The sequence below is a fragment of the Chrysemys picta genome, chromosome 18, assembly GCF_011386835.1.
Source record: "Chrysemys picta bellii isolate R12L10 chromosome 18, ASM1138683v2, whole genome shotgun sequence".
In the NCBI taxonomy this organism is placed as follows: domain Eukaryota; kingdom Metazoa; phylum Chordata; order Testudines; family Emydidae; genus Chrysemys; species Chrysemys picta.
The window spans coordinates 21,628,351-21,653,830 of NC_088808.1; the positions used below are offsets into that span (position 1 = coordinate 21,628,351).

Sequence of the window (25,480 nt, forward strand, 5' to 3'; positions counted from 1 at the left end):
TTGATCAAGAAAATACATACTTTATTAAGGGCAGCGTGATAACAAGGGCACTTCTGGAATCCATCATTATCTTTAGGTTTGTTTTTGTCCTTCACTCCAACTACCCCGTGCTTAAAGATGGGCCCAGCTCAGTGGAGTTGTTCCAGTGCAGAATCTGGCTCAACATCTCACCACAATCTCTAGTTACATCCGCTAAACAGGTGCAAGATATGGCTGTGAATTTCAGAGATAAGCAAGTGAAGGCGAGGATTAGCAGAACTGAAGAAGCCACATGCTCCTGGGGTTAGCTATATATGCAAATCACCGTGAGAATTTTAATTGCCTGTTTGCTCTCTCTGTTATGATCATTTGCTTCCAGCCAGATGAGACAGAGATTTGTAAAACTAGTAGCACTGCTCAGAGCAATATCAATTGGATACATCAAAGCAATGAAACTTCTAGTATTACACTAGAAAGAGAGTCAGAGGGAATCCAAACTACAAATAAGTATTCCAATTGAGATCAGAAAAAGAGAGGAGTTGCCTGAATGTTGAAATAGTGGACCAAATAACTAATTCTCTTTTCTTGCATCATTCTTTAAAACTGGAACATAGAACTGTTTAATTTGTACCATACATTGCACTAAGATTAACAAGGCAAAAGGTAAAAGGTTATGAAATCTTCACATAGTATGCAATCACAACTGTAAGTGTTGAATGTCAAATGTTGCTTTTCAGCAGAAAACAAGTAAAAATAGTCACCGATTTCCTCTAACAGACAGAAAAGCTGTGTATAGATCTTTTATAAAAAATGAAGTACAAGACTTTAAAATTACCTTATTTGCAAGAGATGCAAGTCTTAGGACTAACATACAGCACTTCAAATGGTTTACAAGCAGATTTAAAATCAAGACAAAAAAGGCTACTTATGTACAAACAAAACTCAGATTTTTTTTAAAAAAAGGAACATTCCTTTAAAAAGCGGATGCACAAATAAAGGCAGATCCAGAGACATTTTAAATGCTTTAAAAAAGGCATTAATCAATACAGACAGACAAACCGTGACAACTGGATAGCGTATACAAACACTGTATCCATAACTACAGTGTGCTCATGCCTTTTCCGCTGTTACAGCAAGGCGGGGTGGAAAGTTTAATTTCAGCAGTGCTGGCAAACTGCTGCATCTTGCAAGAGGGAAGACTGCATTTTAAGAAGCCACTGACCTGATTTTCAGAGAGATTGAGTATACACATTGTTTTACTTTAGCAATTGGGCAGAACTGAAGGAAGTGTGTGTGGCTACCAAGAGATTCCAGCTTACATTCCCTCCACACCCAGCTCCAGGGAACCTTTTCTCTAAAGGGAACATCACCTCAGAGTGTGTGTGTGACTGATGAGAGGTAACCACTTCTCTGGTGTGTGATCATCTCACAGCCCTTCCAGAAGTGAGCTCTTCACACAAAGTGGTCATCTCATTTGCAAACGGGATGTGTGTGCAGGTTAGAAACGCTTCTGACCCACAGGGACATTAAAACAAGCATCTATTTGAAATTAAGAGCAGAGTTTGTTTATATAAATTGCAGAAGATTTTGATCAGTCACACTCACATACACACTCAAGTATCACACAAAAAAGGCCCCTTTAAAGATCCCCTCTGCTAACATTGCTTTAAGCTTTATCAGCTAATTTGGTTTCACAGACCAGTCCTGCTGGGGAAGATCCCTTTCCCACTACATCCCAACAGTTTAGCGTTTTGCACCCATGATGCCCTGCAGCATGTCTATGGGCAGGGGGAAGACAATGGTGGAGTTCTTCTCCGCAGCGATGGTGGTCAGAGTCTGCAGGTAGCGAAGCTGAAGGGCAGCAGGGGACTCTGAAATAACCATAGAGGCTTCTTTCAGGGCCCTGGAGGCGTTCATTTCACCCTCAGCCGCAATTACCTGAGGAAGAAAAATGCATGAAACAGCAGGTCTAGCACAGTGCTAAAATGGAGGCTAGTTTGACTATTTCAGTCTCTTCCGTTGTAAGACAAGACAGTGCTCAAATGAGAGAGCTTCAAACAAAAGTTTTGGGCACCCTTTGTGCAGATTTGGTTTACAACTTAAGAGATTTGTACCTTATGAACAGGGCCCTATCAAATTCACAATCCATTTTGGTCAATTTCACGGTCATAGGATTTTAAAAATCATAAATTTCATGATTTCAGCTACTTAAATCTGAAATTTCAGTGTTGTAGGGGTCCTGCCCCAAAAGGAGTTGTGTGTGTGTGTGTGTGTGTGTGTGTGTGGGGAGGGTACAAGGTTATTGTGTGTGTGTGTGTGTGTGTGTGTGTGTGTGTGTGTGTGTGTGTGTGTGTGTGTGTGTGTGTAGGGTACAAGGTTATTGTGTGTGTGTGGCGGGGGAGTACAGTACTACTACCCTTACTTCTGCGCTGCTGCTAGTGGCAGCGCTGCCTTCAGAGCTGGGCAGCTCAAGCGCAACGGCTGCTGGCCGGGAGCCCAGCGCTGAAGGCAGAGTCACCGCCAGCTCAGTGCAGGAGTAAGGATGGCCTGGTATGGTATTGCCACTCTTACTTCTGTGCTGCTGCTGGTGGGTCACTGCCCTCAGAGCTGGGCGCCTGATCAGCAGCCGCCGCTCTCCATCCACCCAGCTCTGAAGGCAGCGCAGAAGTAAAGGTGACAATACCGTGACCCACCCTAAAATAACCTTGCAACTCCCTTTTGGGTCAGGACCCCCAATTTGAGAAACGCTGGTCTCCCCTGTGAACTCTGTATAGTATCGGGTAAAAGCACACAAAAGACCAGATTTCACAGTCTGACATATTTTTCATGGCTGTGAATTTAGTACTTATGAAACAGCTGCCAGGACCCTGCCAAACAACCCCCTTTAGGATCCAGCAGAAGGGACTATAACACACGCTGCTGCTGCACCTTGTAGGCATTTCTTGTGGGTATTAGTGGAAACTGTACTGCAGAAACCTGAGCAGAGGGGCCAATTAAACCTGAATCCACTGCTGTGCAACAGAGCTATACATTAAACATGGCTTCTACTGTAAGCTAAATCAAAGCACAATATTCTTTGACTTTACTGCTACACCCTGGGAGGGATGGGATGGGAGAGAGAGGAATAAACTCATCTTCATAGTTCAGTGGCCTAAGATTCACTTTGAATATCAAACTATGAAACAAGCTGGGAGGTAGATATAAAGTGGTTGTCCTCAGATTTAAGGGTGACTGCAACATACTGAACAGCTAAACCAACATCAGAACTCATGATGATAGATCTCACCAGCTAGTAATCCCACTGGGGGTCCAGATCTGAGACTGTGCATCAATACCAGATCCCTTTAAACCCACAGAAGCCAGACTGGATAGGATGAGGGTGGTGGCATGGTGAATTATAGTGTACTGGGTCCTGAGTGGGGCAAGGTAGGTATGTGGAGGACACTTCTTTCTATAGAATATAGTCCACTCGGATTACTCTTGCAATGGGTCTCCATCCTTTTAACCATCAGACTAAGTGAAATTATTTGCAGATTTCATACTGTTTAGCTACCCCAGAACAGGTCTAGGAATTACCATTTGGAAATACAAGTTACTGCCTAGAACCAAGGCCTCTTTCTAGCTGCCCTCCCAAGTTCACCTTCCAGAACTCCTAGCAATGAAATACAGATCTGCTCTTGTTTTTATTTCCCCACAGAAATATAAGAGTCTGAACAATTTTTAAACAGGAATATACAAGTGGCTCAAGAGGTCTCATTAACTATTTCCCTAGGGGTGGGTCTCTCCTCTGTCTGTATATGATAATTAAGGCTGTGATTTAATCCGAGTATTTTTAGTAAAAAAGTCACGGACAGGTCACGGGCCAAAAACCAAATCACAGCCCCTGACCTGTCCATGATTTATACTAAAAATACTCATGATTGAATCTTGGAGGGGCCCGCTGTGTGTGGGGGAACCCGGTGCTGCTCCGGCCCCCGCTAGTGGGAGAGGCTGCTGCCGCTCTGGCCCCCACCGGGAGGAGGGAGGCCTGAGGGGCCAGCAGCTGCTCCGACTGCCCCAGGACTGCTGAGTCCCTGGGACCAGCTGCATCGGCCACTGCTTGGGCAGTCCCTGGGGCCAGCTGCCCGGGGCTGCCAGCGCGCCTGGCTACGGGACCGCCTGAGCGGCTGGCTGCAGAGCTGCTCCAGCAGCGGCCAGCATGGCTGTCCCCAGGGCTGCCTGAGCACCTGGCCCCAGGGCTAGCTGCTTGGGCGGCCCTGAGGTCAGCCACACTGGCTGCTGCAGGAGTCACGGAGGTCACAGGAAGTCACAGACTCCATGACTTCCGCAATCTCTGTGACAGACACGTAGCCCTAAGGATAATGAATAAGAAGTTGGATGCCAAGAGTCAAAAGGGAAATAAAAGGATACCCTTAAGTCAAATGTAAGTTCCATAGCATCAAATGGACTACGATGAAACCTCCCATTGCTGAATGGTGATCTTCGGGTTTCACAACGAAGATTTGTTTTTCTGATCAGACGAGGCTCTGAGCAGACTATTAACGTGTTCCTACTAGTGAGAGACAAACTTCTGAATCCCCGGCTCAGACTGGAATTCTTAAACACAACCTGCAGTTTCACACTCAAGCTAACTCAGTAAATACAAAACACACAAAATGCTTCCTGGGGTCCCCAGAGGATCTGGAAACCACTAGAGGGAGCAAGTTCCACAGCACAAGGTCTTTTCCAGCGAGAGAGCTTCCCAGAGCTTAGCAACAGGCCTGAGTTCCACCTAGTAAAACCACAAGTCTCAGGGGATCTTAAATGTTTTACATCAGATTTTCCCACCCTACACTACAAGCAAAAGGGAGTAACACCACCAAACGGATGAAGACTACTTTACAAACATTTAGCCTCATGAGCTCCCTAATGCATTCGTTTCTTTTTCTCCCCCCCTCAATGGAGAAATGGAGACAGAGAGTATAAGGGACTTGCCTAAAGCCACAGCAAGTTAATAGAAGAGCTGGAAACAATGCAGAAGTCATGACAGTCTCACACTTCAGCCACTAGGTCACGTGATCTCTCAAGACTCCATTCTATTTAAGTTTTTCAGAACTTGCTCTTGGGGGGGAAAGGTTGGGATTTCAGGGTTCACAAAAGTGAGACCAATGGTGTGACCCAGGATGAGTGCTGGCTTCCAAAGACAGCTGTACCAGAATCTTGCCCTGCATACCCCATGCTATTCTGGCTGGAGATCTCCATCCGCAGAGAGAGCTTCACGTGACATTATTGATGAAAATGCAAAGTATGTTGAAGCTACTGTATTACCTTGGCTCTTGCCTCCCGGGCAGCTTCTGCTTCAGCAGCCATTGCTCTCTGTAGCTGGACTGGCAACTTTACATCCTTAATCTCCACGCGTTCCACTTTAATTCCCCATTCATCTGTTGCCTCATCGAGTGTGACCTGTTAAAGAGGCAAGACAAAGGTGCCAGATTCATTTACTTGGCTACATTACAAAAATCATGGGTAAAAAAAAATAATGTAGTGTTTAAACAAAGACACGGAACACATGAATTGAGTCAATAAATAATATTAATATTTGGACATCTCCTTGCACCTGAGGATCTCAATGCACTTAGCTGATGGTTGTGTCATCGTTGAACCATGTAATATCAAACATTTTGAGAAGGGAACACAAGCTGGTGGTCATCTCTTTGAACTAGAAGATCGGCCTGAAATACTGGTGCAACCCACCCTTCAGGCAACAGTGGTCTTCCCTCTGTCCCAAGCTTCTGTCTGCATCAAGCTGGGGAGGGTCTTCTCAAGGGTCCATGACCACGATTCTAGCATCCCTTTGCAGCAGTCTTCACAGCTCAGGGCAGGACCTTTTTATTAGAGTCAGGCAGTAGTTTTGCCTCTTTGGGATTATTTTTCTTTACTCCACCCTGACACCTACAATTTTTAAAGCTAAAAACTAGATCTCATTGGCTCACTAGCCCATTATTGCCTCATTTGCTCCTTTTTATATTTGTATGCTGTCACAACAGCTCTCATGGAAGCTTTATAGAAAACCCCAAATCCAAGGTTCACCTAGATATGCTCGGCTCTTCTCTGTACTGGTGTACAAGCCTGACCCTGCAAGGTGCTCATAGCCCTATAGTTCAGCTTTTCTGAATAGAGAAGCAATGCACCCAGCACTGCTCATACCTGCATGCTGTGTGCAATTTCTTCTCGATCAGACAGGATCTGAGAGAGGTTCTTGGTCCCCAAAACATTCCTCAGGGTGGTTTGTGCCAGGAGCCGGGTGGCCGAGTCAGCATTTGTGATATTTGCAACAGCAAGGGTGGCATTCTGGACTTTGTAATAAACCACTCCATCCACGTTAACTGTCACAGAGTCCTTGGTAAGGATCTATATGGAGGTAAGAAGTCTAATAATTAAGCAGAACAACAACGACGAATGAAAAAGACAACAGAAGAAACTCTAATTATACTACTATGAGAGAGAAATGGGCCTATTTGAGTGGGGCCTAGTCTACAAGTTTCTATTTTCTTTAGGTTCTGTAAATTTTTTCTTCTTCTTCTAAGCTTAAATAAGATTTATATTAATAGAATCTGACAGGTCTTTTGCTCTGAGATGACCCTCATCCAATCCGGCCACCAACTGTCTAGCGCTCCAATTCTTTGCCAGCAAAAAGCCCAGAATATTTTAAGGAATACTAAGAGAACGAAATATGGATGAGTCTAAGTATGAGTGAAATAAGAAACAAGAAGCTATTATATCCCTGTTCACATCTAGAACATGTAGAAACTCAGAGGTACTTGACAATCTGTAACTCCCCAGACAAGGTATAAACTATCGAGCAGAGACAACATCCTCTGGTTCCCTGAATTGCAGTCCTGCCTCTGACGTTCTGAAGACCAGTGAACACCAGTCACTCGCTTTGTTTTTTCTTTTTCTTTTTTCTTTTTCCTATTGTGGTTTGACAGGGAATTCTATCACCCCTAATTATGATTTTTCCTTTAATACTTTCTAAGATGTGAATGAGCAAGTGTGTGTGTGTGAGAAATAGCATATGCGTATCCAAATTTTAAGTCCTACTTTAAATCACTTTGTGTTAACATGGACCATACAAATGTGTCTGTGCAAACTACTCTGCTCCCAAAGGGAACTTATGGGTTGTTAATCACTACGTATCATAGCAGAAATAAACTGGTCAGGGAATGAGTCAGCTGTAGAAGTCACCTAGTAACAGGGCACCTCCTTAGGTTTCCAGGGAGTGTACGTATAAAACTGATCATGTGTTACATTAACTTCATGAGTCATGTCTTGATCGGCTCATTGGATGAACACAATCAATAGTTGATTCCATTTTAACTGTAATTCTGATTTGATATTTGTGCTGTTTAATCCTTAATTAGTTCAGTAAAAATTATAGTAGTTAGTAGTTTTGATTTTAAAGGTTGCCTTTTCTTAATTTGTAATAAAATCCATAAAAATAATAAAGCTGTTTTTTCTTTCAAAATTGCAACAAGAGTCACAACATTTTCTCCAGGGTTAAAGGTAATTTAGTAAAGTATTTAAGAGGTACAGTTCTGTACCTAAATTTATATCTTTATCCCTCACAATTATATGCTGGTAATACCATATGGGGAACAATCCTGAGTCTGCCAGGAGGGGGTAGTCCTAAAACTGTGGGTTGTTTCTATCTCAAAAGAATACAATGCGTAGGGGCACACATGTGTATGTATATTTACATATACGCATATAAGTGAATGAACCATCTCAGGCTTAAACTCCTTTAGACTAGGAGGAATTTGGGGTCAAGCTGTTTGTCACTGAAACGCAATGTTTTGCTAGGTTTGCAATAAGGTGTTATTGACCTCAAGGTCATGAGGTGTTAAAAATCCCCATATAGGTAAACAAAAACAAACAAACACAAACCCTCAGTAAAAAGAGACATTTACACTAAATATACCTGTCCTACTTTGCTAGTTCCACAATATTTCACAGAAGCAGAACAGACTAATGTGTCATAAGCAAAGTGGCAAGATAAAAGGACAGATACCATATATTAGAGAGTGGGCAAACCTCATATTAGCACCCTGGACAGAATAGTAGTGTGAGGCAGCGTACATCATTGAGTGCCCAAATCCCTAGGTCCTTCTGTCAGGGGAGGCTCTGAGAACATTCAGAAAGCAATAGGGCTGAGAACTCCATGGTTTTTATTTAAATGCAAAGGTAGGAGTTTGGACCATTCCATTTGCACGTGGTTAAGGACTGCTCTCTGGTTAAGAGCAAAAAAGCAGACAATCAAAATGTATAATGACAGAGGACTTGTTTGATATTTGTATATGTGGGGAGGTCACTTACAACGTGGGTGCCATCTCATAGTAGATATAGGGTGCTTGTGATTCTCACATCCATGGTACATTACTTATGAGATTACACTCATCAGATAAGATGCACCTGACTATGTGTGTCAATATATAAAAGAAGAACAAAGTAGGTGACCTACTTAGTAACCAGATCGGAAAAAAGGAAGTGGTATTTTTACTCTGCTCTTTAAAAGGAATGCCTCAAACAGGAATTTCCATGTAGGTGTGGGTAAAACAGAAGACAATGCCATTAGTCAGTGCAAAAAGAACAGGAGTACTTGTGGCACCTTAGAGACTAACAAATTTATTAGAGCATAAGCTTTCGTGGGCTACAGCCCACTTCTTCGGATGCATATAGAATGGAATATATATTGAGGATATATATATATACACACACACATACAGAAAGCATGAACAGGTGGGAGTTGTCTTACCAACTCTGAGAGGCCAATTAAGTAAGAGGAAAAAAACAAAACAAAACAAAAAAAACTTTTGAAGTGATAATCAAGATAGCCCAGTACAGACAGTACTTATTCTCACACTTCTTATCAAATTGTCTGTACTGGGCTATCTTGATTATCACTTCAAAAAATTTTTTTGTTTTTGTTTTTTTTCCCTTCTTTCTCTTACTTAATTGGCCTCTCAGGGTACGTCTATGCTTACCCGCTGGTTCCGTGGCAAGCAATCCATCTTCTGGGATTGATTTATCGCGTCTTGTCTAGACGCGATAAATCGATCCCGGAAGTGCTTGCTGTCGACGCCGGTAATCCTGCTCCGCGAGAGGAGTAGGCGGAGTCGACGGGGAAGCCTGCCTGCCGCGTGTGGACCCACGGTAAGTACCTTTAAGTTCGAACTAAGATACTTCAACTTCAGCTACGTTATTCACGTGAATAACGTAGCTGAAGTTGCGTATCTTAGTTCGAACTGGGGGCTTAGTGTGGACCAGCCCTCAGAGTTGCTAAGACAACTCCCACCTGTTCATGCTGTGTGTGTGTGTGTGTGTGTGTGTGTGTGTGTGTGTGTGTGTGTGTATATATATATATATACACATATCTCCTCAATATATATTCCATTCTATATGCATCCGAAAAAGTGGGCTGTAGCCCACGAAAGCTTATGTTCTAATAAATTTGTTAGTCTCTAAGGTGCCACAAGTACTCCTGTTCTTTTTGCAGATACAGACTAACACGGCTGCTACTCTGAAACCTGAAATTAGTCAGTGCTTATCTGACAAAACAGAAATGGACATATAAACCAATCTAGCCTGCGACCCTGTCTCAGCAGTGGCCAATGCCAGCTTCTTTAGAGAGAAGTGTAAACCCCCCCAATAAGATACCTTGCCATAGAAAGTTATACAATAGAGAGAGGTTTCTGCCAGTTAATGCCCAAGGCACTGATAAGCCTTGCAAGTATTTTCCCCAATACGTGCAACTGCAGATGCTTTTCTTCTGAATAATCCTTTTTGCAATCTTATTGCTGTAGGACATTATGGAGACAAATAGCTTAATTACATGTTGCATAATCCAGCACTCCAAGTATAGCAAGAGGCAACCAATTTACATCAGTTTATAACACCCCCATCACCTACTTAACACAGAGAAAGGACTTTGATATTTTCCATTCTCCTCTTTAAAGCACGTGTTACAAAAGTACATACATAGGAATAGGAAGGCTCAACACAATACTTAACTGTGCTCTTCCCTCTCTGAGCATAAGACAGTTTTGACTTTGGCTGGATGAGGAGGTTTTAAATTGCTCTACTATTCGATGTGCATAAATACAACGTAAACTGCAAACACTCATACGATAACTTAACCAGACCCAGGGGCAGAAGCCCTCTCTCTTCTTCAGGACCGAATGTTTATATCGCTTCTTAACGGTTCAAAGGAGAGAGGAAAATACTGTGGTTTGCCAAGGGACACACAGCTCTGCATTCAGATGCTTCCACAGAGATGAAAAGAATAGCTAGAATGGTACTGCTTAAAAGCACCACTTCCCAAGCAGCAGCAAGGTTACGACTTTTTTTTTTTTTTTTTTGTATTGTTAAAGCACTGAATTTGGCTCTCCTTGTAAACAGGAGGAATGGGAAAAAACACTTCAAAACTACTCTAGAAAAGCTTGTGAGTAACCACTCACATCAGCTGGCTACTTAAGAAATTAGTTTTCCCAGCGAGAAGGCCTAATGGATTTCATCTGGCCTGACACCGGTTTTATTTATTGCTTTTCTTACGGCTGTTGATAACGGAATGAGACATGGATTTGCCAAGCATCCACTGCATGCTTTTAATTGGACTAAGAGGTCATATCTGGATTGCAGTGGGAATGGTACACTGCAGAGACTTTCCAAGCCAAGTTCTAATGATCTATTATGTTTGTATTATTATTTAATATTTGTAAGCAGTGCAAGAGACACGCTTGGCATTTAATTGAGAGAACAAAGACACCGCCTCTCTCCAAGGAGTTTATAGTCAAGGATAGATACAACAAAGTGTGACTTCGGGAGAGATGATCTCTGGCAAGGGAAAATGACATACAAAATAAAGTCATGAGACTGCTTATAATGTTGGTTCCTTTTAAGATGATAATAAAAACACACTACACTGTGCAGGGCTGGGAAAAGTAGAGTCCATGTCTAAGGGATTGTGGTCTTTGAGAAGGGTCATGGAGGAGGGGGCATGTGGTCTGCTTGGCCAGCTACACTTGCTGCTCTTACACCTCAGAATAAATTATTTACAAACTTGTTGGAGCAGTAACCTCATAACGAAAGAGTTTTGAATGTGTCAGATCACACTGCTCAGAATCCAAACACACACAGTTCCACTGGCATGTTTTACAAAACTGATTTGATCAATACCAACAGATTTTAATAGGGCAATAGCTGGAGAGAATTCCTTGGAAAACATCTCTTGGCAAATCAGGAAGTAGAAGGGGGTTCAGAGAACCTTAAAGAGAAGAAAGGGGTACAGAGTGTTGAACTCTGTTTACATTTGATAATAAGTAAAGACACTACCTAGAAAAAGGGAAAAACTTACCTCCTGGGGAGGTATATCAAATGAGATTGTCCTCATATCCACCTTGATGAAGCTGTCTGTGCAGGGCAGGATGAAGAATAGACCTGAACACAAAAATCCACCCCATATAATGAGATAGTGGACCATTTATACAAGTTTATTTTAGCAACAATTTGTGATCATCTCATCCTAGTTCAATGTTTCTAGACAGTTTGTCAGGATCCTGGCAGCTTTTGATTTTTTTTTTTTTTTTTTTTTTTTACTACCAGGGTTTTGCACTGCAGTTAGTGGATCTTAAATTGGGTTCAGACATTATCAGGGGCCAGATTTTCAAGAGCTTAGCACTCTCACTTAGGATTTTCAAGAGATATCAACAATGTGTGACAATGCATTCAGCTCTTCTGAAAATTTGACTCTCCTTTAGGGAGTTGAGCTCTTTTGAAAATCTGGTTACAAGTGGCTACTTGGCATTGGGGAGGGGATGTCATTATATACTTCCCATGTCCAGACATGGGGAAAACATTCCAGAAGCACCAAGATCGTGGGATAATAGGACAGGAAATTAGTGCTTCTGCTGCTCATTCCCAGCATTAGGCTTGACAGCTGAAATCAATGTTGTAATCCTTTAAGGTCTTGGCACCACGTCTAAAGTACACAGATAAAGTTTTCAAAAGTGTCTAAGTGACTTAGGAACCTAAATCCCATTTTCAAAAGCATCTAGGCTCTTAAGTCATGTAGGCATTTTTGAAAACTTTACCCCACATATTAATTTAAAAAAAATGCCTTCATTTGATTAGATTGCTTGTTTCATACATTATTCCCTATTCTCCCCTAAAAAATATGCATAGCCCAAGGAGGGCTGGATGAGACTCACTTCATAGGGAGGGGACAGGGAAGCTAGGGAGTCACTGCTTGTAACATACTACTCACTGGATAAGCAGAAGCCTTCATTTTCAAGGGCTATGAATCCAGTGCCTTTAATGTAATTCATTTAAGGTTAAACTACAAGGACTCCTATTTTATCACTCCCTACAAAATTACAACAATTTATAATTTTATGTATTTATTAGGCACGTTAGCCCTCAGACCCTGAGCACCCTAAAGGTAGAGCATGTTCCAAAAGAAATCACAACCGGTGCAAAGAGTTGAAGCCTATATATCCAAATAGCTTGGGGGACAGGGAATCACTGTATAAACAAAGAGCTATTCGATGTAACCAATGCAAGTTGAAGTCATTACCTCCACTAAATATAATTGTGGCTACTTCATAAGAAGAGTTTTACTTAAATTAGTTTGAAAGACACATCCAACACCATACAGTCCCTCCAATAAATTAGAGAGGGAAATAAACATTTCTTCAGTTTTGCTCAGAAAATTGCCACCATTAAACTCCAATTTATATTGAGGGGACCTGACATATAATATAATTTTGAAATATTTTATTTTCTAGGCAATTAATGTTTACTTTAAGCTAAGACAGGCCACCCGATGCCTATTTGTTTGGGTTAAATTTCAAAGAAATCCATTCATTCATTTGGTGAGTCATTTAAAAAAAGTACCAAGCTAATAAAGTGCCTTTACACTGCCAATGTGCTTTCATCTTGCAGATCTCATATAACTGAATCACATGCCTTATGCTGGATCCTACATAGGACTGACCTGGTCCTTTTGCTCCACCCCTTCCGATGCGTCCAAGTCTAAAGATGATGGCTCGCTCATATTCCTTTATGATCTGTAGTGAGAAATCAGATGTTTAATACAAAAGTCTCCATCAAGAATTTAGATACAATATCTTGGCTTCCAAATATATTAAGGATAACTCTGAACAGTCTCTGGTCTTGCAGAACGTAACATGCACACTTTTCATGTCCTCCCCCCAGCTGTTCTAAGCAACAAATACTAAAGGGGGTTATCTGTCAGAAAAATATTCTAAAGGATTAAATCTTTTGGGGTGTGGAGTAATTTTCCAAGGAGAGAGATGGCAGCTCTGTCACCTGAAGGGGGACAAAACATTGGAAATACACTATCAGGAGCACTACTGCACTGAGGCGGGCAGATGGACTAGATAGGGTCTAATGGTCTTTCCATTTCTAATTTTTCAGGTTGTGTTGTGTTTTTTTCTTTTTAATAAAAGGTTTATAATTTCCTGTGCCCCAATTGAAATGCATTCAAAAAACTGAGATTAAGCCAAAATATAAGCATTTTCCCAGGGTCCAGAAACCCCAAGCTTAGGGAATTGAGTGATAACACAACCTTGTAAGTGCTTGTCATTCCATTATAAATGTAAGGAGTGGCTCCTCAAAATTAATACTTGTTCTTGCTATTATTTTGACCCTCCAATGCAGTTTAGACAGGGATGAAAATTTGGGATTCCTCTCTTCTCTCGCAACCTCTCAGCGTTTTCCCTTTCCTCTTTTTTCCTACAGAGTAGTAATTGAGATACCACTAAAATTAGCCTTCTGACTGATATTACAGAAACATGGCAATTCTTGTGTGCTGGGCTTGAATACACTGATGTTAAGGATTGTCCTTAACCATGTATTATGGTCAAAGTAAGAGGGATCAGGACCAGCTGGGTTTTGAGACAAAACAGTGAAATGGACAATGTTGTTAAACTATTAGGAAACAATCTGCGCTTTTTTAAACTTTGGATCAAACTTTCACGGGAACACCTTTACCTTTATGCACAGCCAGATTGAGACTGGAAAGGTAATAAGGACGAAGAAGAATGAAATGATCACTAGCAACCATCCACACACACCAAGGCTAGCGTCGGTCTCTTCTGGAAGAGAAATGTAGATATTTTAATAGTTAAAACAGAACCATCTTTGTTCTATTAAATCACTAAAATTTAAAGATACAACTACACATTCCATGCTATAAATCATCATGAGAAACATCCCTTAGGACAAAGCCAAACCTCATTAGAATAAGAGCATGTTGGCCACAGTATGGACTTAATTCTGCTTTTGCTTCCACTGACGTCTCTAAAGCTACATTTGTAAACCTCAGAGAGCAGAATTGGGGCAAGTAAATGAAATCACAGAATTGAAGTATGTTTAATCCACATACCTTAAAGATATGAAGATATAAATTTAAGACACTGCAATATTTTACCCAAATCCTTTTCTCCTCTCTCTCTGCCAGGAAAGATTGTGAATTTAATAGTAGAAAGCTGTTTGTCAGGCTGATTTAGAAGCAAGAAGAACACATTGCTATGTTTGCCCAAGGAAGAGGTAAAATACCAATTGCTTCTGCAAATAATTCTAGTGATTTACACCACTGAATCCTGAGTAACCTATCACAGAAGGTGCCAAGTGCTGCAGTTGCCCCCCTCCCCCCACAAAAAAAAAATCACCTGAAGACCCAAGAAGATGCCCATTCTCAGAGCTGTCCTATCAAAAACAATTCTAGAAAGGAGGATGAGATACAATGCTTAGGGAGCTCCTTGGCCCCTCAGCAAAGGACATGTTCCTGCTCAGCACTTTCCTGCTGAAGGGTCTTCATATTAGAGGAATACATGCTAGTCCTCTGCTGTGAAATGGCTGCCCTCTCTCTCACCCAGACTCCACAAGAAAGGTTTCCTGGAGCAAAGAAGAACAAGAGCCAGTAGTTCTGAATGGTTCAGAGCTTGAGAAGAGCCTGCCAACTGCCATTAGGGTGATGCTGAGCTGTCAGGTGCAGACATGAAAATGGACACTCATTGAAGAGGAAGTTCCTTATCATTCCAGCTAAGAGTCTCAACTACCGTCCAAAAGTCTCTGTTGCCAACTGTAGAGTTCCCAGGGTGAAACTGATCACGGGCAAAAGCTGCATTGATACTAGGGGATTAAAACCACCACTATGCCACTGAAATTCATCCCCACCATCACCCCCACTCCTTAGCCCGTTAAAATCCTTAAAAACAAAAGTTCTGACATGTAGTACAAGAACATGTATTCAAAAAATAAATAATGAAATAAAATAAAAAAAAAAATCACAATGCTAAGATGTGTCTGCTAAGATACACATAACACAATACTTTAACGTCTAAATTATAAGACTTTCCTTTGGACCATGCTTCTGGGTTTTGCTATATTCCACAAACATCAAAATGGTGCATGCTCAACTGTAAATAAAAAGTCTTTTTATCCTGACATAACTGCCATTCTACACAAACTCCGCTTTTCAATCCATTTCACAGGACCTGGGATTTATTAAGCAATGGACTGTGCTAACCAGATGTTGGAGTTCTAAGAATAGTGGTCAGAGAACTTATCAGCTTCAGCTGGGTTTTATTTGAAGACTTCTGTGTCTTTCCCCTCAGGAAACACACAACTGATTATTTTCTATATTCAATAAAATTACAATTCCCTATAGCAGGAGTGGCCAACCTGTGGCTCCGGCGCCACATGCGGCTCTTCAGAGGTTAATACATGGCTCCTTGTATAGTCACCGACTCCGGGGCTGGAGCTACAGGTGCCAACTTTCCAATGTGCTGGGGGGTGCTCACTGCTCAACCTCTGGCTCTGCCCCAGGCCCTGCCCCCACTCCACCCCTTCCTACCCCCTTCCCCGAGCCTGCGGTGCCCTCGCTCCTCCCCCCCAGAGCCTCCTGCACGCCACGAAACAGCTGATTGGGGGGTGCGGAGAGGGTGGGGGAGGCGCTGATCAGTGGGGCTGCCGGTAGGTGGGAGCTGATGGTGGGGGCTGCTGATGTATTACTGTGGCTCTTTGGCAGCATACACTGGTAAATTCTAGCTCCTTCTCAGGCTGGCCACCCCTGCCCTATTTTATATATATGAACATGCGGGTTAATCCGTTGTGAAGCAATTGAGTTACTTTATATATATATAAAGTAACTCAATTGCTTCACAAAGGATTAACCCGCATGTTCCCTGCTCTATCAAGTCCTGCAGGTCAGTATGGCTCCCTTTCATAGATGGGGACACTCTTAGAGAGGTTAAAGTCTATATTTTCAAGTGTGTCCACTGATTTTGGCCACTTAACTTTAGACAACTAGGGCCCGCTTTTTAGAGGGGCTGAGCACCCACAACCCCAACTGAAATCAGTAAGAGCTGCATCTATTCAGTGCCTTCAAAAAATCATGCTCCAAGGTTCTCAAATTGAGACACCAAAAATTTGAAAATTTAGGCCTAAACTGATCTGACCAACCTCACACAAGAAGTCAGTAAAAGAAGCCCTGAGGCTTAGTTTACTCCTTCAGTCAACAGATCAGCTCTGAGGTATTCTTTGGCCTTTCAGCTAAAACAATCTAATTTATCTTGAAGGAGGACGGATGTCACAATCCAGTATTACTCAGAAAGGTAGGATGAACTGATTAGCCTCCTGTCCTTAGCCAAGGATGAAAAGAAAGATCAAAGACAAGTTAGCTCAAGCTCAAGAATGTGCTCACAATACCAACTCAGGGCTTCTTGAAGGAAAGACCCCATGACCTGTTGCTTAGTAGCTCTGAGTAATAAGGTTATTTGTGGGTAACGGGGACATACAGAGGACAAAGAAACTATTGCTGCAATTTGGTAATCAAGGAAACGATAAACAATTGTGCACAAAACTATTAAACAAACAGCTGTCAAAACCTGGTCATTCAGGGTGTGTTCACAATGCCATTAAAAATGCACAGCTGGCCCATGCTAGCTAACTCAGGTTCACAAGTCTCAGGCTCAGGGGCTGTTTCATTGTAGTGTAGGTGGTCAGGCTCGAACTGGGTCTCCGGGACAGTGATTTCAATACGATTTGCCGGCACTAAAGTCACTTGGGAGAAAAAAAAAAAAGAAAGAGGATATTGTAATATGTTTGGTGCCCCATCTCAGCCCTGTGCCTTTTGCTTGGACAGACACTACATGTCCTCAGATCAAGTATATTTAAAAAAAGGTTTCTCACAGCTTTATATACAGCATTCACTCCTGGACTCAGTCCACCTCCCACCCACTTTTAATAGATTCTAACACTTCTAGCAGATTTGAACAGTACCGTAGAGCTTGGCAGAGTGTGACAAAGAACAAATCATTCTTTTCACTAAATGCCCACCAAATAATTGACAATAGAACTGCTAAGAGAACAGGTGTGCAGCATACTAGGTTCTGGGATGAAAAAAGACACATGTTTCGGTTTCAGCACAGGTAACTGTAGAATGGAGTTCCACTTCCACTGGAACAAGAGAATCAGATCAAGACAGATTAATAGAATGAGCTAGAAATGGGCAGAGAGGAAGAATGGTTTGTGAACTGGACTGGGATTCTGAGAACTGGGTTCTGTTCCTTGTCCTACCACAGCGTCCTGGTGTGACTGTAGGTGCCTCACTTTCATGTCTGTAAAATGACACTCCTCCCATCCCAGAAGCATATTGTGAGGATTAACCTGTGGGTCCATGTGATCACCTGATACTACAGCAGTGAGCACCATACAAAAGCTCATCAAAAACAAATTATTATTAATTGTATTAATGTAGGGCCTAGGAGTCTTAGTCATGGACCAGGACCCCATTGTGTTAGATGCTGTACAAATACAAACAAAAAGAGTCTCTGCCCCAAGAAGCTTACAATCTAAGCATAAAATAAGAGTAAACAGATGGATACAGACGGGGGTAGAAGGAAACAATATTGGTCAACATGATTGGCAGTGGCCTCAGCACATAGCAACCTAACCTAAAATAAAGGATTTAGCTTTATCATACAAAATATGGAAATCCATACTTCAAACCTCAGTACAACAGAACCCCATTTACTCAATCTAATTGGGACCGGAGCCAGATTGGATAATTAAAAATCCGGATAAACCGGAGAATTGGAAAATAAATTGCAGCAGTGCCATCTAGCGGCCACAGGCGAGATCACCCGCTTCTGGCCCTGAAGTCCTGGTTGTTAGTGCAGACAGCTGGTTAATGAAGGGTAAGATAAATGTATTTGTACAGTAATGGATATACTGCATCTAGTAAATAAGAGGGAGGCTCTCCCAAATAGAAACAGGAAAGCAGAGAGAGACTGAATTCTGCAAATTCAGAGCAAGTTTATCTTTGTTTCCACAAATAGTTCAGTGAAATCTGGTATATGCAACCAATCAAGGAACTGACAAAAACTGGCTGCTTAAAACAGGAGGTGGAAAAGAATTTATTTAGTGTATTTTGGGCCACGTCTTATACCAAGTAGTTGCATAATAAGGATGAGTTCCTGTACAAGTGTCACTGTATTGAACTTCAATATTCTGCTCTCCCTACACATTTGGAACTCCTGTGAGAGGAATGCCAAGGGGATAGCCACTCTTGCATGGGGGAAGAGGGGGAGAATACCAAAGGGGAGTACTATCATATGGATATGAGGAGGATTTTGCCTTTCCACAAGCTGCCATAGACTCCAAAATCTGAGAGAAAACACACACAGCTAGAAGCAGATTTTACAGGTTTGTGGTCCTCATACCCACACATAATCACTGCCACAAGTATATGTTATCTACAATAATAACTTATTAGATTAATTGATTACATAAATCCCCGCTCAGTATGTCAAATTATGCTGAATACCTTAATTTTCAATCAATTTGTAAAGCTGGTGAATTTGATTATCTGTTCTATTAAGACAGGGAAGGTGGGGAAATCAGCTTGTGCAGTTTTGTTACTCTATTTACTATATTATCACTTTCGTTATATATTGAGAAGTAGGTTACCAAAGAATGACTATAATATATATCCATATGTTCACGGTCATTTATGTCAGCTTACTGGAGATGCAGAACTGGATGTAGATATGATATATGTCAGCAGCTAAAGTGCTGCAATCTGTCCTTCTTAAATTTGGGCCTTCTGGTTTCTAAGAGCCTTCAAAATGTAACATCTGTATCTTCCTCTTCCTTCTCCTCCACAAAGAAATTGTGTATAATGGACACAAAATGCCTGTATATTCAGGAAGGAAATATAGTTTGCCAAATCAGCAAACAATTTCCTGTAGTTCTTGGGCAACCACTGGGTTATTCAACTGTGTCTTGACCCCGTGTACTTAGTCTTTCCTTGTGAGTATTCAGATTTTGAAAAGGATAATAAAAGGTTTTGGCTTAAACCTACAAAGGAGCAATTTTTTGTTGTATAGAATCAGATTTTTCAGTGGCTAAACAAGCTTTTACCCTTCCCAAATCCCAGGAAACTTTCCTCACAATCAGACTTCCTGTCCCACTGCTGCTTCTCAGAGCTACCAATAAAGAGGTAAATGGAAAGATCTTTTCTGGATGGAAGTTGTTTAACATGTGTTTGAGAGTTCAGCCTACTTTTTAAAAAGACATTTAAAACCAGAATGTTTCAATTCACTTATTCAAAGTCAAACCCAAAATAAAACTTGGTAGAATACAGCTCTGCAATGCTAATGGAATTCACATGAACAAACACACCTTTACTGTGAGAGCAGAAAGGTAGTTTACGTCAGTGCTTTATTGCTGTATCAATATTTAATAGCATTTTTCAGTGATAGGATACTCATGAGATCACAAGAGAAGTTGTCAGGATGAGCTCAAGATGCCATTCAAAACAGAGAGAGTTTATGCCCTGCTTGGCTTTTTACACCCAACCAACTCTACAGAATTAGCTCATTTGGGAAATCCTAGCATTTATTACGGGATTAATCAGGAACGGAGTGGTCTAGAGACTAACCGTATATTTCACAATCATACACAAATTTCAACAGCATTTCATATGAAATATTAGTAGGAACGAACCTTTCCACATTGCTACATAGTCAAACCTGACAGGGACAAATATTGTCCCACTCTATCTCAGGAGAAGAAAAAGTCATACACGCACACTGCATGATCACTAGCATTTATTGTTGAGGATATATATTTAAGCTTTAATATACAGGAATCTAGGCAACTGCTGAAAAACTGACTTTAATAATCATAATGAACAAAGAGAAAATACATTAGATAATTCCTCCACAGTAAGAGACTCAAAAACAGAGTAGTATTACATGCTGGTAAAAATGCCTGAGTCCCATCTACACTACAGCTTCCACCACTGCTACCACTTACAGAATTGCATCATTTTTCAGAACCGTAACTCCTTAGAGCGGTCAAGGTCTACAAAAGTCAGTACCTGTATTACAGCAACTACCAGCAATAGCAAGCTGTTTACTACAGTGCTATCTAACTCTGCTCTAAGCAGGTTTTCATAGGCAGAAATATCTGAGTCCCATGTGTGCTAGCAGCTTAGCACAGGTGAAACGTCACCTATTGTTGTAATACAAATTTTAATTCTTCTGTTTCAGCATGTGAAGAGAAAAAAAACCTTGCTCAACAATTCTTTGAAAGGCAGATCCTGCATGCCCATTAAACAGCTTCTGGGCCATATCATACCACAGTGGTTCCCAAGCTTTCCAGACTACTGTACCCCTTTCAGGAGTCTGATATGTCTTGAGTACCTCAAGTTTCACCTCACTTAAAAACTACTTGCTTACAAAATCAGACATAAAAATACAAAAAAGTGTCACAGCACACTGTTACTGACAAATTACTTACTTTCTCATTTTGTCTGTATGAAATTTTAGTTTGTACTGACTTTGATAATGATTTTTATGTAGCCTATTGTAAAACTAGGCAAATATCTAGATGAGTTGATGTACCCCCAGGAAGACCTCTGCGTACCCCTGGTTGAGAACCACTTCCATACCATATCACTTGTTTAGCATTCTTAGCTTGCTGTTGATGTCTCCTGTAACTTTTCAAAATACATATTATTTATAAACAATACCATTTGTTTTGTATTTTATTTCCTTCTATTGTTTATTACAAGAGACATTTACAAGAAAACAAGGTCTGTTTCATTAACAGTTGGTCTTCTGTTGCTTAGTCCCTATTTAAAAATCAGTCACCCTCTGTTTGTAACATCACAACTGGGTTTTGTATATAGAGTTATGGGATCGTAAACATGATTAAGAAGTCAAGTTAGCATTCAGAGATCTAAGGATCCCCTCAGGAACAGAGATACTCTGACCACTAGACAATATAACAAGTTTGGCAGTCTCAGTCCAGCTAAGAATGGAGAGTTGTCCATATTGCAAAAGCCACCACCACTGGCACCGATTTACCCCCTTAGCAGCAAGGCAGAATAAAAAAGTGAGGACTGACCTATCCACTCATCCCTAAAAGAAAGTCTCTCTATAAACCAGTGTTGGGACAGAAACTTGTATTTATACTGCCCATGCTGTACCTGTACTTAAGACAGATGACTTAACTCTCCAGATACGTCAGTTCAACACATTTCACTAATACCAATTTTTAAAAAAGTTAACGGGATGAGGACTGAGTATCTGTCCCTCTAGGATGCTTCCATCCTATTGGGGCACACCCACTGATAACTATTGGGTTTGTTCTTTGTTCCCTTGCGCAAGTTTGTTATTTTGATCTCTAGTGAACTATTACCACTACTGATCCTCTCCTAGCCAATTGGGTAGGATACTGTCAATCAAAAGGACAGCGACAAATTTGTACCCTTAGAGCCAGCAACAGACCTTTTACACAAGCTTCTCTACTTCTCCTTGGTTACAATTAAGCAACTCTATCTCCTTATAAGCAATTAATACTCCATTCTGCATTAATGGCTGGAGTGATGAATGGATTTAATGATGGCAAATTGTACTGAATCAAAATAATTATAGACATCAGTAAGTCGTATCAATTTACTGTATGAATACTTCATCTACTATGGGAAAAATAATGTACAGCCGGTGTCTTAGCCTCCATGAGAACAAAGCATACAACAACTTCTGAATGACTGATAACTCGGAATGTGAAAAGGTAAGAGAGAAATTCACTTAATCTTATTCCAGGCACTTATTCAAAATGACTGGTTTAGTTATTAATATCTAAATATCATAAAAAAGAATGATATAGATATTTTAGTGGATACCAGAACTAGGCATTGGCCCCATGCCTAACAATACAAACCGGCATGCTGATATTTACACAACACAAGCTGCTCAACTAAACCTTTATATTGAAACAATCTTCTGAATAATTCCCTCCACCCCAAACTGACTACAGCACAGAACAAACCCATATTTAGTCGCATTCTGTCTGTCTCAATCTCCATTACATCATGTATTTAATGGCAAAATAAACTGGTTTTCAGTCGTCAAATTAGCATTGTAAGATGATAGACATGGAAAATATCTGTTATATTGAGTTCATCCTCTGAAAACCAACTCTGAGAAGTCATATGAGATGTTAAAGTGATAAGAACAGATAATACATGACACCCAAAAGACTAAAGAATGTTGGATAGTCCAACTTTTTCTAGTATAGCCCAAACTGCTAGTGTAAAGCACCACTGAGAAACAGAAAAAAAAGTGGAAATTGAAGAAGAGTGATCTGTGTCTAGTGATGCAAGCATGCATGTGTGTACGTACAAATTAATATTTGGTTAAAATAAAGTTTTATGAACTTCCATTATGATTATTTTGAAAATCTTGCTGTCAGGGTTGTTTCATATCCCACCAATCCTATGCAATAGAGCAGTGGTTCCCAAACTGGGGTTCGTGAACTATCCCTGGGGGTTTATGAAATGTTACAGGGGGTTCTTGGGGAAAAAAAATCCCTAATGGCAGACAGAGCTGTCCCTAGGGACCCCAGGCAGCCTGGAGCCCCTGGACTTCCAAGAGCTGAGCAGATCAAAGCAAGCATATCGATCACACTGAGGAGATTTCAACTTCAAGACTCCTTACAAGAAACGGAAAGGGAGGTGGATATTTTTTGCTGTTTTTCAAATTAAATAGGCAGCTAGTATTGTTTTAAAAATTATTATAAAGAACAAGTTTAAGCTTTGTTGTAATGTGCGTTGTTTGCCAGGACTGCTCAAGACCTGAATGTTTGTGTAGGAGGAACTCTTTGAGTGGGTTTTTTAAATATCTTCATGCTGTTTCACATCTGATACTCCTTGATGAAACATAGGAGCCTTGTCTTATAAAGGGCTTATTCAAAGTGATACAAACTACGAAAGTGAGATCTTGGAAGTGTGTTGCTGTTTTCATAATGTAATAAAAATACTGTCATGATAAATAATAATTAATAATAAATAGTGTGTAATATTTCCAAGACCACTGCTTTTATAATTTATAGTCAGGTAAAGGAGAAAATCCCTGGAAATATTCATTTTTAGGAGGGGGTTCGCGAGACTTGACATTTTAGTGAAAGGGGTTCACAAGTTGTTAAAGTTTGGGAACCATTGCAATAGAGTGACCAGACAGCAAATGTGAAAAATCGGGACGGGGTGTGTGTGTGTAATAGGAGCTTATATAAGAAAAAGACCCCAAAATCAGGACTGTCCCTATAAAATCGGGACATCTGCTCACCCTACTATGGAACCATCAGCCACTTCCTAAATTATAAGCATATGATGCTATTTTCACCATCTCATCCTTAATAGAACAGTTTGTTGTTTAAAATCCACTATTATATTGAATAATCTGGTTAGTCACTATCATCCATCGAACATTTTGCTAATACCAAACACATTTAGTGGAGTAAACAAATCAGTTCTTCTTATTCTCATTTACAGTTAGAAGTCCCTAAGGGGACTAGCTTTGATGACAAGGATCTTAATTATATGTGGAGTTTCACTTCTTAGTGATCCAGCCATGTTAGTTTCTGTCCAAAAGAAAACTGCACATCAGGTCATTTGCTAATGAAATGAACCCCCTTTCCCTACCTTCTTATTCCCATTACTACAAGTTGACACCTCATACAAGGAACTGTGAAAACTTTAGACTTATTTAAAAATTTAACCCAATTTCAAACCTCCTCCTCATCCATTTTTGCTGTGTACCCCATTCTGAGTAGCCAATCTTATAAGAGGCCTGTGCCACACATTTTGTTTCTGGACATACGGTAGAACCTCAGAGTTACGAACGCTGGGAATGGAGGCTGTTCATAACTCTGAAATGTTCGTAACTGAACAAAACATTACAGTTCTTTCAAAAGTTTACAACTGAACATGGAGCTAATACTGCTTTGAAACTATGCAGAAGAAAAATGCTGTTTCCCTTTATTTTTTTAGTAGTTTATGTTTAACACAGCACTGTATTGTATTGACCTCTCCCCTCCACCTGAATGTGTACCTCCAGTTCAGGTGACCAGATCGCAAATGTGAAAAAATCGGGACAGGGGTGAGGGGGTAATAGGTTCCTACATAAGAAAAAATCCCAAATATCGGGACTGTCTGTATAAAATCCGGATATCTGGTCCCCGCAGTGCCAAATGAGGTGTGTGGCTGACTGTTCATTTCCTAACTCTGGGGTTGCGAACTCGGAGGCTCTACTGTAGGGTGGTGACACTGGGGCTGGTCTAGCTCGTCTCGTTTTAGGCCACCAACCTAGGGTTGCCAACCCTGCGGGACGGTCCTGGAGTCTCCAGGAATTAATGATCAATGTTTAAAGAGGTCATGGGATGGCACCGCCAGGAACATGTCCAACCAACATGGGCAAGTTCAAGCCTGCTCCCGCCACAAGCTCCAGCTGTTCCTGTGCCCGGGGGGCCTGGCTGGCACAGAAGCTGCGCGCAGGCTGTATCGGTGCCCGCAGCGGCGGTGGGAGCCCCAGGAAAGGGAACGGGCGAGCTGGGTAACCGGACACATGGGGGGGGGGGGGGGGTGCCCTGCCTGGGAAGCTGCGAAGCGTCTGAAGCGAACTTTGCCCTTGTTCGGGCCCGCAGTGAGCGGCTCCCGGGAGCAGCCCGTGCTCACCTCGAGACCCGCCCGGGGTCACACGGGCCCCTCCGGCCCGGCCCGGGGGCAGGCAGCGCCCTGAGGGAAGGAGCGCGGAGCGCGAGGCTCTGCCAGCCCTGAGGGGCGCTTCCCGCCTCCGGCCCGCCGCGCGCCTTACCGCTGAAGGTGTCCGGCACCCGCCGGCTGCGGTCGGGTCTCGCGCCCTGCTTGTCCGCCATAGCCGCGTCCGCTGCGAACCGCTACCCTCCGCTCCGCCGAGTGGCCGCACCCTAGCCGCCAGCCCCGCGCTTCCCTCCGCCCTGAGCGCCCCGGGGCCGCCCCCTGCGCCAGGCCCCGCCCCGGCCCCGCTCAGCAGGGCCCCCAGGGCTCGGGGCGGAGCGCGGGGCCCCCTGGTTTCCGGCTGCCCTGGGGGGGGCCGCATTTCCCCCTGCGGTG

The 25,480-nt window shown here is 41.9% G+C and overlaps 1 protein-coding gene across 2 annotated transcripts; it reads right to left on the reverse strand.

The window, feature by feature from the left end:
* On the reverse strand, positions 1-25,380 carry STOM (stomatin). Of its 2 annotated transcripts, none has more exons than XM_005299449.4 (7): positions 25,203-25,380; positions 14,026-14,129; positions 13,007-13,079; positions 11,369-11,451; positions 6,166-6,369; positions 5,287-5,421; positions 1-1,917 (listed from the first exon to the last, which is right to left on the reverse strand). In XM_005299449.4, the coding sequence occupies exons 1-7, from the start codon at positions 25,261-25,263 to the stop codon at positions 1,723-1,725; spliced, it is 855 nt and encodes a 284-aa protein (XP_005299506.1). In that variant the 5' UTR covers positions 25,264-25,380; the 3' UTR covers positions 1-1,722. The 2 variants fall into 2 exon arrangements, with proteins under 2 accessions (XP_005299506.1, XP_005299507.1); XM_005299450.4 differs by having other exon boundaries at positions 14,026-14,126; positions 25,203-25,368.
* Positions 25,381-25,480: the final 100 nt, after the last annotated feature.